At 40.7% G+C, this 15,063-nt stretch overlaps 1 protein-coding gene across 4 annotated transcripts in view; it reads right to left on the reverse strand.

Moving 5' to 3' along the window:
- The window catches only part of si:ch73-22o12.1 (nectin-2), a 175,734-nt gene that overhangs the window by 96,563 nt on the left and 64,108 nt on the right, over positions 1-15,063 (reverse strand). For all 4 annotated transcript variants that reach the window (XM_058053331.1, XM_058053330.1, XM_058053328.1 and 1 more), the window contains exons 2-6: positions 10,495-10,604; positions 9,664-9,913; positions 4,902-5,195; positions 4,642-4,759; positions 3,387-3,535 (exon numbers count right to left, since the gene is read on the reverse strand). In XM_058053331.1, the coding sequence (XP_057909314.1) occupies positions 3,387-3,535; positions 4,642-4,759; positions 4,902-5,195; positions 9,664-9,913; positions 10,495-10,604 (921 nt within the window). The remainder of the gene's footprint in view (positions 1-3,386; positions 3,536-4,641; positions 4,760-4,901; positions 5,196-9,663; positions 9,914-10,494; positions 10,605-15,063) is intronic.

The raw sequence follows: 15,063 nt of genomic DNA on the forward strand, positions 1-15,063 counted from the left end.
CAGTATTTCAGCACTGTCCCCTGACTTTTGGTACTAATTTTCCCACCTAGCAGATCCACACACAAATTGCCCGTATACTTTCAGAGAAATGTCTGAAATTTGCACTCCACGACAAAAGGTGGCGCTGTTGATTCAAATCAAAGCTGCCAGAAATTCAGAAATATAATCACAGATTCAAACGTCCCAGATCAATAACTCCCAAGCAAACAATACCTCTTTAAAACAGTAGTAACACAAACAACAAGCTACAAACAATATTTATTTTTCAAAACAAACAATCGTTGGGGCATTATGATTTACATTGAGCTCTATGAGTGGCCGGCGGCAAGATGAGCGCAGGGATCGTTTACAAATGTCTAAACCACCAAAATTACCTCACACATCAATGACCTCCTCCTGGTTACACTACAAGACACATTTTGGGTAAAAAAAAAAACACTTTTAGATCATTTTTATTGCGACTATTATTCCTAAGAAGTTAAAATAATAAACAATATTACTAATAAAAATTCACAATTATTATGTAAAAGCTCATTTTGCCAAACTAAAAGTTTTACTAAAACCAGCATGACATCATTGATGTGTGAGGTGATGTTGGTGGCAGACAAGTGAAATGATTATATACTACTCCCAATTAAAATTCCCTGAAATTATGCAAAAGTACATTTTCCCCAAATAATTGCTGTCAAATAAACAGTAAAATGTAGTTAATATGCGAGGTGAGTTTGGTGGCACTACACCTCACAGAATGGAAATTATCGAACATTATTTCCAATAAAAATATATGTAAAAGCACCTTTTCCCAAACAACTAAATATTGTAGTATAACCAGAAGGAGGTATTTGATGGATGAGGTTATTTTGGTTGCACTATACCTCACAGAAGTGATATTATTAAATTATGGAATTACTAATGACTATAAGGAAATATCCCATGACGAGCTATTGGTAGCTCCAAAGCTACTGGTTGGCTTAGCCTGTTGCTAATCAATAATATAATAATTGTTATGTGTATAGACAGTACTAGAACAATTCACATGAGGTGAGGATATTATTTAACTTACCAGAGATGTCTTCAACTGCAAATACTACATGTCATGTAAAATGTGGACTAAACTCTCGATACCCACCCTTACTTTAGATTAGTGAGTGTACAGCTTGTATAGCAGCACATATTTACTCATTTACTCATTTGTTCATTCATTCATTTTCTACCGCTTAGCTTCACAAGGGTCACGAGGGGTGCTGGAGCCTATCCCAGCTGTCTTCGGGGGAGAGGCAGGGTACACCCTGGACTGGTCGCCAGCCAATCACAGGGCACATATAGACAAACAACCATTCACACTCACATTCATACCTATGGATAATTTGGAGTCACCAATTAACCTAGCATGTTTTTGGAATGTGGGAGGAAACCGGAGTACCCGGAGAAAACCCACACAGAGATGGCCGAGGGTGGAATTGAACTCGGGTCTCCTAGCTATGAGGCACTAACCACTCATGCACCGTGCACCTTACATATTTACTCTCCACTAAAATTGAGTCAACTTCAGTCAACACAGCCATTATTTTCTAAATAGCTGCCAACATGAGTGAGTACCAAGATCATTCAGTCAACATTGATGGTGGCGTCAAAGTCTGCAAGTGTTGCATTCACTGCGCTGCGGTTCATCGAGAACAAAACACAAAAATCTCAGTTTCAGAAGTTGTGATGAATCTAGGCCACAGCAGATACCATCTTCGTCATCGTCTTTAAACTAGTGGAAACTAGTAGAGAATAAATCAACGCCTCTGCTGGTTTCAGCCGAGAACTGCGGCTCAATTATGTCTCAACAGCTTAAAGACATAATCAATCAGCAATTATTTCTCCACAAAAAGTCAGAATTCCCAACAATCCATTGATCCGAGGTACACACATGCGGCGTATTCACAGAAACTGAAATCCAAAGCAACACTAAAAATCCACTTGATTACAGTCAATTTTGTCTTCAAATAAATCTCTCCAGGAGACGGCTGCCTCATCTTCAAGGCGTTGCCTCTTATTAATGAACGGTTCTCATTTGCTTTGCTTAAGTCTCTCTTGTAATCACTGATGGCCTGCTATCTTTATTTTTTTTCTCTTCTTTATTCTTTTTTGATCATCATGTTCACAGAGTGAACTTCTTTGGCTCATTAAAAAAAAAAACATGAAGTCAAGACAGCATGGAAGAAACTTTAAATGGGAAAACAGCATGTTGGAGCACTCGCAAAAGGAGGGAGCGTCATGCAATTAAAAGTAGAACACGGGAGGAAAGGTCACACATGTACTGTACGCACACACACACACTCACACTGGACAGAGCAGCTGGACCTTCTAAACCCTTCACGACACACTTGACTGTATTTAGAATATAGAGAAATGTGCATGTGTGTGTATAACCCTGGGGACTACATGAAAGCTTAACCCACCAGGAATGTGTTGCATGTGTGATGAATAAAGACAAAAAAAGTAATGTGATGTCTACACTGTCAGTGTAGTATTTCAGCCTCTGTATCTTAACAGAAGCGGTTGAAGAAAAGGAAAAATATTCAAAAGGGATCCAAAAAACATTCAACTTATGCATCATTATCAATAATTGTGTCCAATGTGTCCAATGATCATAGCCAAAATTTACTGGCCTACATACAGTGCCCTGCTTTTCTGCCTTGTTTAGTATCATTTGACTGACCTCTGACCAGACTGTATTTAGAATGGAGAAATGTGCATGTGTGTGTATAACCATGGGGACTACATGAAAGCTTAACCCACCAGGAATGTGTTGCATGTGTGATGAATAAAGACAAAAAAAAGTCATGTGATGTCTACACTGTCAGTGTAGTATTTCAGCCTCTGTATCTTAACAGAAGCGGTTGAAGAAAAGGAAAAATATTCAAAAGGGATCCAAAAAACATTCAACTTATGCATCATTATCAATAATTGTGTCCAATGTTCATAGCCAAAATGTACTGGCCTACATACAGTGCCCTGCTTTTCTGCCTTGTTTAGTATCATTTGACTGACCTCTGACCAGACTGTATTTAGAATGGAGAAATGTGCATGTGTGTGTATAACCATGGGGACTACATGAAAGCTTAACCCACCAGGAATGTGTTGCATGTGTGATGAACAAAGACAAAAAAAGTCATGTGATGTCTACAATATCAGTGTAGTATTTCAGACTCTATCTTAACAGAAGCGGTTGAAGAAAAGGAAAAATATTCAAAAAGGGATCCAAAAAATATTCAACTTATGCATATTATCAATAATTGCAACAATTGTGTCCGATGTGTCCAATGACCACAGCCACAATTTACTGGCCGACATAAAGTGCCCTGCTTTTCTGCCTGGTTTAGTATAATTTGACTGACCTCTGACCAAAGCCGTGACCTGGTCTCTGCCCACGCCGATGCGGTTCTTGACCTCGCAGACGAAAGTCGTGTTGACAGCATCGTCCACCTTCAGGACCTTCAACTGGTTGTCTTTGATTTGGACGGTATCCGGCATCTCACCTGTCATACTGAAGGAATTTGGCTGGGTTAGCTACAAGCGACACAATTGAAGAGTGAGTCGCAGCAGCTTGAGAATAATAAAAAAAAAAAGACATATTTGTTTAAAAGTAAAAATTTGTTGATTTTTAGTTTCTATATTGAGATAGCAACCAGAATCTGGGTTAAGCGGAAAAATACACAAGAAAGTGAAAATGTTGACGTTTCAAACGTCAACGTGAGTGATCAAAATATACAAATCAATGACACACACCCACAGTAATTTTTTTCCCTTTTCTCAAGATCTAATATTCAAAAATAATTTTAAAAAATATCCTGTACATCAGTGTTTTTCAACCATTTTTTGAGCCAAGGCACGTTTTTTACGTTGGAAAAATTTTGCCCCACACCAATAACCAACATTATTTGCTTCCTTCAGCTTTTTCCTGATTACGGACTCGCCACAGCAGATCCTTTTGATCCGCATACTAATTTAACCAACAATATTACAAAATGTCACCACTACCTCTCACGTGTATCACTAAGTTTATTAGAGGAACGAGGCAATCAGCTACGTGTTGCCACACGGACGAATATTACATTGCTCTGCCAGTCTTTACACCAATGACACGCGACAATGACAATAATATTTGCAGAAAATTATTAATAACATGTTAAAAAGTGATATTGAATAATTCCTCACGGCACACCTGACGATTTCTCAGTTGTTGAAAATCACTGCTGTACATGATCAAGTCTTGATGGCCGATCCGCGTTCAAGATCTCAGCACTTTCATTTTCAAGTTCTGTCCTTTCCAATTATTTCAAATTTATGTTAATGGTTGAAAAAAAAAAAACACGAAGCGGAGGAAGAAAATCTGAGTCACATTGTGTGTTTTTTCTACATGCAAGGGTTAAACCTCAAGTCACATAGTCCATTATGAGAAATTAAGTGGCTATTTCCATAATCGGAGCACAGAGCTGCAGCGGTAATAATAAAAAGTGCTGATTACAGCTCGGCGGTGTGGTGATTGCAGAGTTTGAGACGAAGGGTGAGGAGGAAAAAGGGAACAAAGGGGAGACCCAAAAAAAAAAAAAAAAAAAAGAGCGAGAAGAGAGCTGACATGACGGTACTCACGCTTTCCATAGGACGGTTGTCGGAACCGGGTTCCCGGTAGCTTGGCAGGTGAGCAGCACATTTGTACGACCCACGTACCAATTATTGTCATAACCCACTATTGTCACCTGGGGCGCATCTGGGGAAATGGAATGACAGAGAGGAGGTGAGAAAAAAAAAAAATCGCACAGTTCAACAGATTCAATTAATCATTCCGAGCCAAAAGCTGTTAAGAGCTGGAACCGGCAGAATAATGAACTGATGTGCTCTGTGTCTCTTACATTGAACTTTTAGTTTCATCTGGAAGCTTTCTGGCGTTGCCTGCGTCCTGTGTGACACCACACAGCTGATGTCTTTGCCATTGTCCGCCGCCGTAGGAACCATGCGGTACTCGCTGGTAATGGACACGGTGTTGTCTGAGCTCAGCTTGGACGACGTGGTGGCGTTGCCGTTGGCGGTGGTCACCCAGCGGATCTGCGCCTCGGGACGGCCGTTGAGAGACTCGCAGCGCGCCACCACCGTGGACTTGGTGGCCGCATCGACGGTTAAGGTGACGGCTGAATTCTGGGGCTTCGCTGGTGGGCGGAAAAGGGGAGATTAAATGAATGTTAGATGCAGGAAATGGCCGTAACACAGGCGAGGAAAATATGCGCATCATTTACCGCTAATCCTACTTTCCTTCATGAGTCTCCTCTCCCCAGAGACTGCATGGATAAACAATCACTAACACAGAGCAAACACACCTTCTCCACTCTCCATCCAGTTCTTTTATTACTCCCCTCCACTGTCCTATGCAACCAGCATTGGTAAACAATATCCCTTATTAAAAGAAGAAGGCTGATTAACTTGGTTAAGACGCTGTGAGGCGACATCTCCATCACTGCCGTCATCACAAAATGGTCTATGGCTACAAAAATATTCCATGTATTCATTCATTCATTTTCTACCACTTATCCTCACGAGGGTCGCGGGGGGTGCTGGAGCCTATCCCAGCTGTCTTCAGGCGAGAGGCGTGGTACACCCTGGACTGGTCGCCAGCCAATCAAAAGGGACATAGACAAACAACCATTCACACTCACATTCATAGCTATGGACACTTTGGAGTCACCAATTAACCTAGCAATAAATAAAAAAATCAAGAATAAATCAGTAATAAATATAATAATAATAATAAAACTGCAAATAGTAAAAACTTAAGAAACCACATATAGTTGGTGGGTAGACAAATTATTTTTTTTAGATTTTTTTCAGCCCTGTAGACATGACAAAACACAACTATAGTCACATTTATCCTTTTTTTTATTTACAACATATTGCGCAACTGCAGGGTCTTGAGACACATGCTAACTCGCAAACTAGAGAGCTAGCGACCTAAACGGTAGCCTTCAAGTTATTTCCTTTAAACTTAAATAGCCAAAAACTTACCACTTCCACACGGATAGGGAGGATAACTATTAACAGTTATTTAACCTTTTTTGCGCGGGCCGCACCAACATTAAACTTTCATATCAAGGCGGGGGCCTCAAACTAGTGTCCTGCGGGCCACATTTGGCCGGCGGACCGCATGTTTGAGACCCCTGACCTAGCATGTTTTTGGAATGTGGGAGGAAACCGGAGTACCCGGAGAAAACCCACGCATGCACGGGGAGAACATGCAAACTCCACACAGAGATTGCCGAGGGTGGAATTGAACTCGGGTCTCCTAGCTGTGAGGCCTGTGTAGTAACCACTCGCCCCCCGTGCAGCCTCCGTGTATTGATATTGAATCCTATTTTGCAGAATATTACTTTGTCACGGTCAGGCGTGGAACCAATTAACCGTGATGGTAAATTGATGGGAAGACTGTACACTGCAACTCTGCACTTGTCAAACGTAATAGACGCCATATCATACCAAACAATGTAATATTAAGGAGTGGGACAGGAGGACACAGGCATTACTAGTATAGCAATGTGAGCTACAATGCTAACATTACACTTAAAGCAACATCATAGTAGGGTGGCCTATGTTTAGAACATGAATGTGAATGTGACAAATGGCGGCTGATGAGCACAATGACAAGCCTCTGCATCATTAGGCAGTCAAAGGAGGGAGGCACAATGCCTTGGCAAGGGAAGAGAGCAGAAGCACAGGCAGCGGCCAAGGTTAGTCCAACGGTTCCATTACATTAACAAGACGACAACTGATCTGACAATACCACTTATCACAGCAATTAAAGCATTGACTGGACAAGCTTTTTACCCAAATGCTACCTTTGGCGAGGGGGGGAATTCGGTGACATGTAAGCAATATAAGACCATCCTACATGCGTATGTTTTGGCCAGATAAAACAAAGACTAAGGACTAAGTGCTAAGACTAAGACTACACATTATGTGGTATTTGCTTTGCAATTCAGCCGCTAAGAGAGTTCAGATCTTAATTAATAACACATTGGACTACAATTGCAGACACATAATGTACCACATGCAGAGCAAACAACAGTTATAAAAGAACTGCTAATTGCGCTGAGAAATTAGCAATGCTAACCGTTCTTTCACTGCAAAGTGCTGAGGTGTAATGTTAATCAGCGAGCATTGTTTGAGAGTATCTCTGCATTTAATATTTTGACTGGAAAATGTCTCTGTGGGCGGCACGGCGGACTAGTGGTTAGCACGCAGACCTCACAGCTAGGAGACCAGGGTTCAATTCCACCCTCGGCCATCTCTGTGTAGAGTTTGCATGTTCTCCCCATGCATACGTGGGTTTTCTCCGGGTACTCCGGTTTCTTCCCACATTCCAAAAACATGCTAGGTTAATTGGCAACTCCAAATTATCCATAGGTATGAATGTGAGTGTGAATGGTTGTTTGTCTATATGTGCCCTGTGATTGGCTGGAGACCAGTCCAGGGTGTACCCCGCCTCTCACCCGAAGACAGCTGGGATAGGCTCCAGCACCCCCCGTGAGGAGAAAGCGGTAGAAAATGAATGAATGAATGAATGTCTCTGTGATATTCTATCATTACCAGCTTGAGATTTGGCCAAAAAGGTTTGAGTGCCAAAAGTGACATGAGTCCCTCGCTGCAAATATTGAGACAGAAGACCCCAATAAAGAAGTTCAGACTGGACTCTTGTTCTGTTTTTTGTTTGGCTACACAAGAACCACCATTTACACAACCAGTCATCCATAATTCCATGTTTCATAAAGATTGCCAAGAAAAGATTAGAATTGTACTGTGAAAGACTGCCGACAGTGAAATTATGTATTCAAAAACAAAGCCAAAACCAGCTTATCATGGTCATCAGCCATGTTTATTGTTTATGTTTGACTGGAATGTCTTGAGGCTTCCCGCAGCACAAAAAAAATGACAGCTACAGTAAATAACGGATGCAATTAGCTGTGATGCAAGCATGTTTTTCCAAGTTGTGGCCTGCAAGTGGTGGGTGGTGGAGGGGGTTACTGGTAACCCCAAGTGGTCCATTAGTACATTTGTGGTTGAATTTGTAGCGTCAATCAGTCACATTACTGTACTATCCCAAATGTAGTGAAAGACAGCACATTCTTCCATAGACAGCAGTCTTAAAATGACAGTGTCTAGAGATTCATACATGCAAAACCAACAGGTGGTGCTAAAACAATGACTATCCATCCATCTTCTATACTGCTTATCCTCACTAGGGTCGCAAAAACAATGTCTACAAAAAAATGCAAGTCAGAGCTTTTCCTCTTGTCACTCACAGAACGACTCGCCGGAAAGTTATGGTAGGGATCAATATGGTTAAAATTATGTTTTCTTCTTCTTTTGTCTATTTTGCTTAGTTTAAGACCATGTATAGATTCAATTTGTCTTCCAAAAACATGTTTTGAAAACATTTGTGTCAATATAATAAAATTACATTTTGTCAGGTTACATTTTCTTGCTCTGTTGGCAGATTATTTTATTTATTTTAAGAAATGTAGAATTTGTTTTGTTTTCTAGGAACAAGCCTTGAAAAAGATGGGTTGTCTTATATTCAAGATATTCAGGTCAATGTGGTGAAGTGACATTAAAGCAAATGACATTACTGTTCTGTTACTATTTTTACAAATATAGCAATTCATTTTGTATTCCAAAACCATGTAATAAAAAAATATGGATCGTCTTATATTCCGTTTGGCAGATTTATTGTGTTTAAGGAGATAACTCATCTTATTCTGTCTTCAAAAAGCAGATTGTCTTATATATTACATTGGAAAGTCACATTTTCTTGTCCTACTTGCAAATTGAGTTATTAGCTTATTTTATAAAATGTATAAATTTTTTTTATTTCTCGTCGAGGTGCAAGTCATGAATAAGATAGGCTGTCTTATATTTAAGGTGGTTATTCTAGTTCTTCTCTTATTATAAGTAAAATATCAATTAATTTGGTTTTCCAAAGACAGCTCATCAAAAATTTTACTCATCTTATTAAAATTACATTTTGTGACAAGTTGTTTTTCTTTTGTCTGTTGATAGATTACTTTTATTTCATCTTATATTTATTGTGGTCTTACGTTTGTGTCATTAGGATATAGTTATCCCTTGTTTATTTCAGTTGATTGGTTCCAGACAGTGAATTTCTGCAAAATAGGATTCAATATTAACAAATATAATTCTAGTTAGAGCATAGAAATCCTGTTTATGACTTTCTAAATACATGTTTTACAATTATTAGCACAATGCAGATATAATAATGCCCCTTTAGTCACCTATTCTTTGTTTACAGCTGTGATACACATGTGATCACTGCACGAGACGGTCGCCGCCTTAACCATGGCAACGTAGCCTAGTTCAGCCTCCAATGTATTCATTCCAAAGTTAAGAAATGGTTTTAAATTGAGTTGGCAAGAAGGACCAAGTAAGAAGCCAAAAAACTACCACTTCTGTCAGGAAGGGGAGGAACATTGGCTCGTAATGGAACACCATGTCTTGTACTGATGCTTAAGGACCAGACTACTAGATATAGTAACTTGTCTTTCCACCTAGCAGAGGTCAAGTTTTAATTAATTAATTGAGAACGGTAAAGGAATGATAATGGGGACTCACAAAGCATGATCAGATTGGTGATGCCTTGCTTATTGCCACCAGGGTAGGAAGCATAGTCGCAGATGTATTTCCCTTCGTCTGTCATGCGGACATCATTGATCTGGATGGAGGGGTTCGCCATGTCGGCGGGGTTCTGGTTGAAGCGGACTCTACCCTTGAGAGGCGAATCAGGGTAGTTTGGATCAAAGCTTGGGTGAAGCACAGCGATGTTCATCCTCTCTCCTTCTTTGGGCTCGTAGATCCACGTCACCTGGGTTGGAGCACAAAGAGCGGGCACTAGTTAGCTTTTTAACACTTTAGTTTTATAACTATGATAAAGAACCTTCTATTATGCCATAAAGGCTGCATAGAGAGCACCAAAAAATCACATAAGTGGAGCAGGTATGAATATGGATGAGCATTTTCAGGAGCAGCACGCCATCGCCTTGCTTCCTCCTCCGACTCCCCCAAGCGCCCTCTCAGCTGCTCCGAGAGACTTTCCACTTCATTGAGATGCAACTAAGGAGCGTCCCCCATTACCATATTCAATCCCCTAAAGCGAAATGAAGCTTAGCATTGTTTGTTTGCCGTAATAAAACATTAAGCCTAAATGTGATAAAACCCTATTACTAGCCTTAGGATTATTTCTCTGGGCCATGATTTGTTAGATTAAGATTTAATGCTGCAAGCAAAACAAGGCACCGGTCCTAAAACTGTCTTTTCAATTGACAATTTGCGAGTGAGAGAGCCAAGTAATTTCAACAAATTGTTGGCAGAGTGAGATCCAATTCTGGCATTTTTTTTTATTCAAAGTTCTTACACAACCAACAAAAACTTCGAATCAGGTCTAACCATTGTGAGCTGGATCCCCGTGGTGTCCGCAAAGGCACAGCGCAGGTTCACCGTCTGACCCGGATACGACAGCACCTCCGGCTCCACCTTCACAAGCTGACCTGACGTTCCTAAAAAAAAACACACACACAAAGAAATAGAAACATTAATTTATGTCGTTACTGTTTTGCTCAAAGTCAGACAGGAGATGAGAGAAAATGGGAGCACATAATAAAACCCTCCCGATGACAAATGATGGCACAAAAATGTCTGTTGCAACATATGAAAGCCAGGCAAGTAGGCCAGGAGCCTGCTCTCCCTGCATGACTGTGCCTGCGTGGACACAGAGAAGAGGCCGAAATAGAAAATAAAACAAACACACACACACACACACACACACACACACAGAGAAGAACGAAGGCAGTTGCACATAAGTCATAAATCATCCAGATGGGATATGCTTTTCTATCACCTCCCACTCGCCGATACCAACGCATTCCTGCATAACGGCAAGAAGTCAAAATAAATATGGTTTTGTTACGGTGCAAGAAACTGAGCGCTGGAGCTTTAGAACCACAATCTGTGTGTGTGTATGTGTGTGTAATCCAGGTCTCTGTGAAAATGTAATTACTTGTATGAGTAAGCCGGCATTAAGTATATGTCAGCAAGATGGCACCTGTTTCAAGAAAAAGTGGATTACCTGCGCAACTTCAAAAGTCGGCAGCTTGAGCCTGCACGTGCCACATTCTGTGTGTGGGTTCTCTGTTCACATGCTAGGACTCAAGTTTTTTTTTTTTTTGTATAATTCCGACAGTCTACTGCAAACAACCAAAATGAAAAGATAAGCTGTATGGTTTTTTTTGTTTTGTTTTTTTTACATTCAGCCGCTCTGCTGTGCACCAATCTTTTCTTTTCCCTTATTGATTGAAGAGCAAAGTGATTGCATTGTTTTAATAAACCAGGTGCAGAAAACCTTTACATTTAATTCTACGTGTAAAACAAATGAAAAGCAAAAGCAAAACAAGTGAGTAGAAAAATATCTGTGCCTTCATGGTGGTGGTAAGTGTCACAGTCTTGGGCTGCATGAGTGCTGCAGTCACTGGAGAGTTGCGGTTCATTGGAGGAAACGAATTCCAACAAGTACCACGACACTGTGAAGAGTTTTGTAATATTTTCTCAGCTGCTAAAAAGGCACACATTTTTTTTTCTATAAGATTCTTACTATTACATGCTGATCTTATATAGTGTGCTGATAGCATTTGCAGCACAACTGCAAACACTTCTAAAAGTGAGAAAAATGTTGGCAATTTTATTTGTATGGAAAAAGCATCGAAGCGTAACACAAACATATTGAAACGAACCATGAATTTTGTGTATCATCTCATACCTAAATGTCAAACCTGTGCACTTCTGGTAATTTCCATGCCTGTTTATGTGGACATTGCCTTTGATAGTTTGTTAGACAATTATATGATGATTAATTGAAAAAAAAAAAAAACCTTGGCCTCACAGCTAGAAGACCCAAGTTCAATTCCACCCTCAGCCATCTCTGTTTGGAGTTTGCATGTTTTCCCCGTGGTCTCAAACACGTGCCCGCGGGCCAAATGTGGCCCGCAGGACACTAGTTTGAGGCCCCCGCCTTGATATGAAAGTTTAATGTTAGTGCGGCCCGCGCAAGTTTGATATGGATGCTGTATGGTATCATGTACCCAGAAAAAATTATTACATTTGATTAATGTTCATGTTAAAGGTTAAATAACTGTTAATAGTTATCCTCCCTATCCGTGTGGAAGTGGTAAGTTTTTGGCTATTTAAGTTTAAAGGAAATAACTTGAAGGCTACCGTTTAGGTCGCTAGCTCTCCAGTTTGCGAGTTAGCATGTGTCTCAAGACCCTGCATAGGCTCCAGCACCTCTGCGACCCTCGTGAGGATAAGCGGTAAAAATGCATGAATGCTTTACATAGCATAATGTGCGAAATTGAATTTCCAGCATGCTAAAAATGAATCAAGTCTTCCTACAACCTGTCGTAAGCTACCAATTGCGCCTTGTTACCTCCTGTGTACCGCACAAGGTCCAGATTCAAGAGAGAGTTGGCCACCACAATGTATGACAAGCTTTATACGGTCACACAACAATGAAAGCAAATGTCCCCTTAAAACAAACGATTACCAGCGGATCTAGTTCAACCGGTTCACATGGAGCCAGAGTGCTTGTGTTGAAACCAATATCATCAGGAGACACACACACACACACACACACACAGTATGTATGGGAGTGCAAACCCATAGGATGAGAGATAAAAGGAAAGGGCACCGCTGTCTTTTCTTTTTGACGAGCAATAACCACCACACCTTTTCTACTCCGGGGAGAGATGTGAGATATCAATACGAGAGCAAACGGGCGGAATGAGTAAAAGAAAAGAGCAAGAAGAAGGAAGAAAACAAGGCCGATCCTAGAATAACAGCAGCTCTCCCAGGACCAGCCCAATTTGCAACCACAAAACAACACCCTTGTAGCCCACAGAGGAACCTTTGGACAAGCACCAGGCGTGCCCGTGGGAAGACAGAAAAGAAATGCAGCATTTTTCTCTCCACAGGCCATGTGCATTCCTGCACTTGAAGATCCTGTGATAGCTTCATCGCAGAGCTCCTTGACTTGTGGTCCTTTCTCTGTCTGGGGGTGTTTCTGCAAAGCAGGAGAAGTCTTTGTCCGTCAACTTAAAGGAATCAGACTAGCTACTGATTAGCTCTGGGAATGGGAGTTCTACTTAAGGAGCGAGCCAAGGAAAAATGAAACTAGACCTCTTGATTACCTATCTTGATTGGAGAGATTGAATCGAGATCCCCACCCGAAATGTCATTAAATATAAAAGGTAGAGAAGATGTGGTCTTAATTTTTGTTGTACTCTCCTGTTAAAAAAACTTAATATGCATGTTATTAGAATGCACGCCATACAGAAATGCCCAAGCGGAGAATCTTCCGGAGATCTCCTGACTGTGTGACCAACATGCTAACCACTGATCCACCGTGCAGCCATATATACAGTATATATACACAGTATTATATTATTGATTGGTTTTTCACTTGTTCTTACATGTGAACACAACACAGACGGGCGTTCCCAGGCCAGTTGAAAGCCTCTCAAACGTGTCCTTCTACTGGTCTGACTTGCCCTGAACTCCTCCCCCAGGGAGGCGTCCTTAAGGCATCCCGACCACCTCATCAAGCTCCACTTTTTAATAAAATGTATTATGTACAATAAATGCATTGTTTATTTGGGAAATGTGGTGGAATCAGAATAAAATAAGCTTTCAAAATGTGACCTGATATTAGGGGTCAAACTATATTGACAGTTACTATGGTACACATAATGTCATTGTATGGTCATATCACCTCGTACTTTGGTACGAGGTACATTATTTAAAAATAAAAAACAAAAAAAAACTATTATGGAAAGCAGGAAGTGAACAAATGAAACAGTTACTGATTGTAAAAGTAAACTGTATTATGGAAAGCAGGAAGAGAACAAATGTAACAGTTAATGATTGTAAAAGTACCAGGAGGGTAGGATTTAATAAGCTTTGCTTCTTCCTACTCCTTTTGGACATGTGGAACTGTGAACTGATTATGTGATGCATTCAATTGTAATCTGATGCATGTTCAAATGAAATAAAACCGTTACCATTACCAAAACAAAAGTATCGAACTCGATCAGCAGATATTGGCACTTCGCTCCGGCATGTTTATCCAGCAGATACAGGCCAACGACCGTAATCACAACAACACCTTGTGCCAACATGCAGTTTTACGTTGAAGTCCAAAAAAGATGTTGCCAATGAGTGTAACACTTATACAACCTTGAAGTAAATGGGTCAGTTTTTCCACATACAGTACATACTGTTGCTCTTCATTGAACAGTATCACATCAAGCCTTTTCTAACATTCCACACTACACAATGAGTAATGAAAGTATGCATGAAACATGACGATATTAAACTGTTATTGATATGAGCTAATAATCAAGCTGTGGATAACCAAGTATCGGATCGGAACTTGTATCGGGACACCCCGACTTGACATTATAGGAAAGCACCATTGGCCAGATTGGTATTGGTAATCAAGTGCTGGACAATATTGGTATATCGGATATCAGTAAAATGCCAATATCAAGCATCTATGTATTCAACCCACCGGATGGCATATTTAATCTACATCACAAAAGCTGTCCGATCCCTTACTTTCTGCATATGTTCCTCATCCAATGGCAAACACCATTCATTCATTCATTCATTTTCTACCGCTTAGCCTCACAAGGGTTGCGAAGGGTGCTGGAGCCTATCCCAGCTGTCCCTGGGCGAGAGGCGGGGTACACGCTGGAATGGTCGCCAGCCAATCACAGGGCACATATGGACAAACAACCATTCACACTCACATTCATACCTATGGACAATTTGGAGTCACCAATTAACCTAGCATGTTTTTGGAATGTGGGAGGAAACCGGAGTACCCGAAGAAAACCCACGCATGCACGGGGAGAACATGCAAACTCCACACAGAGATGGCCGAGGGTGGGATTGAACCTGGGTCTC

Source organism: Doryrhamphus excisus, chromosome 17, assembly GCF_030265055.1.
Source record: "Doryrhamphus excisus isolate RoL2022-K1 chromosome 17, RoL_Dexc_1.0, whole genome shotgun sequence".
In the NCBI taxonomy this organism is placed as follows: Eukaryota; Metazoa; Chordata; class Actinopteri; order Syngnathiformes; family Syngnathidae; genus Doryrhamphus; species Doryrhamphus excisus.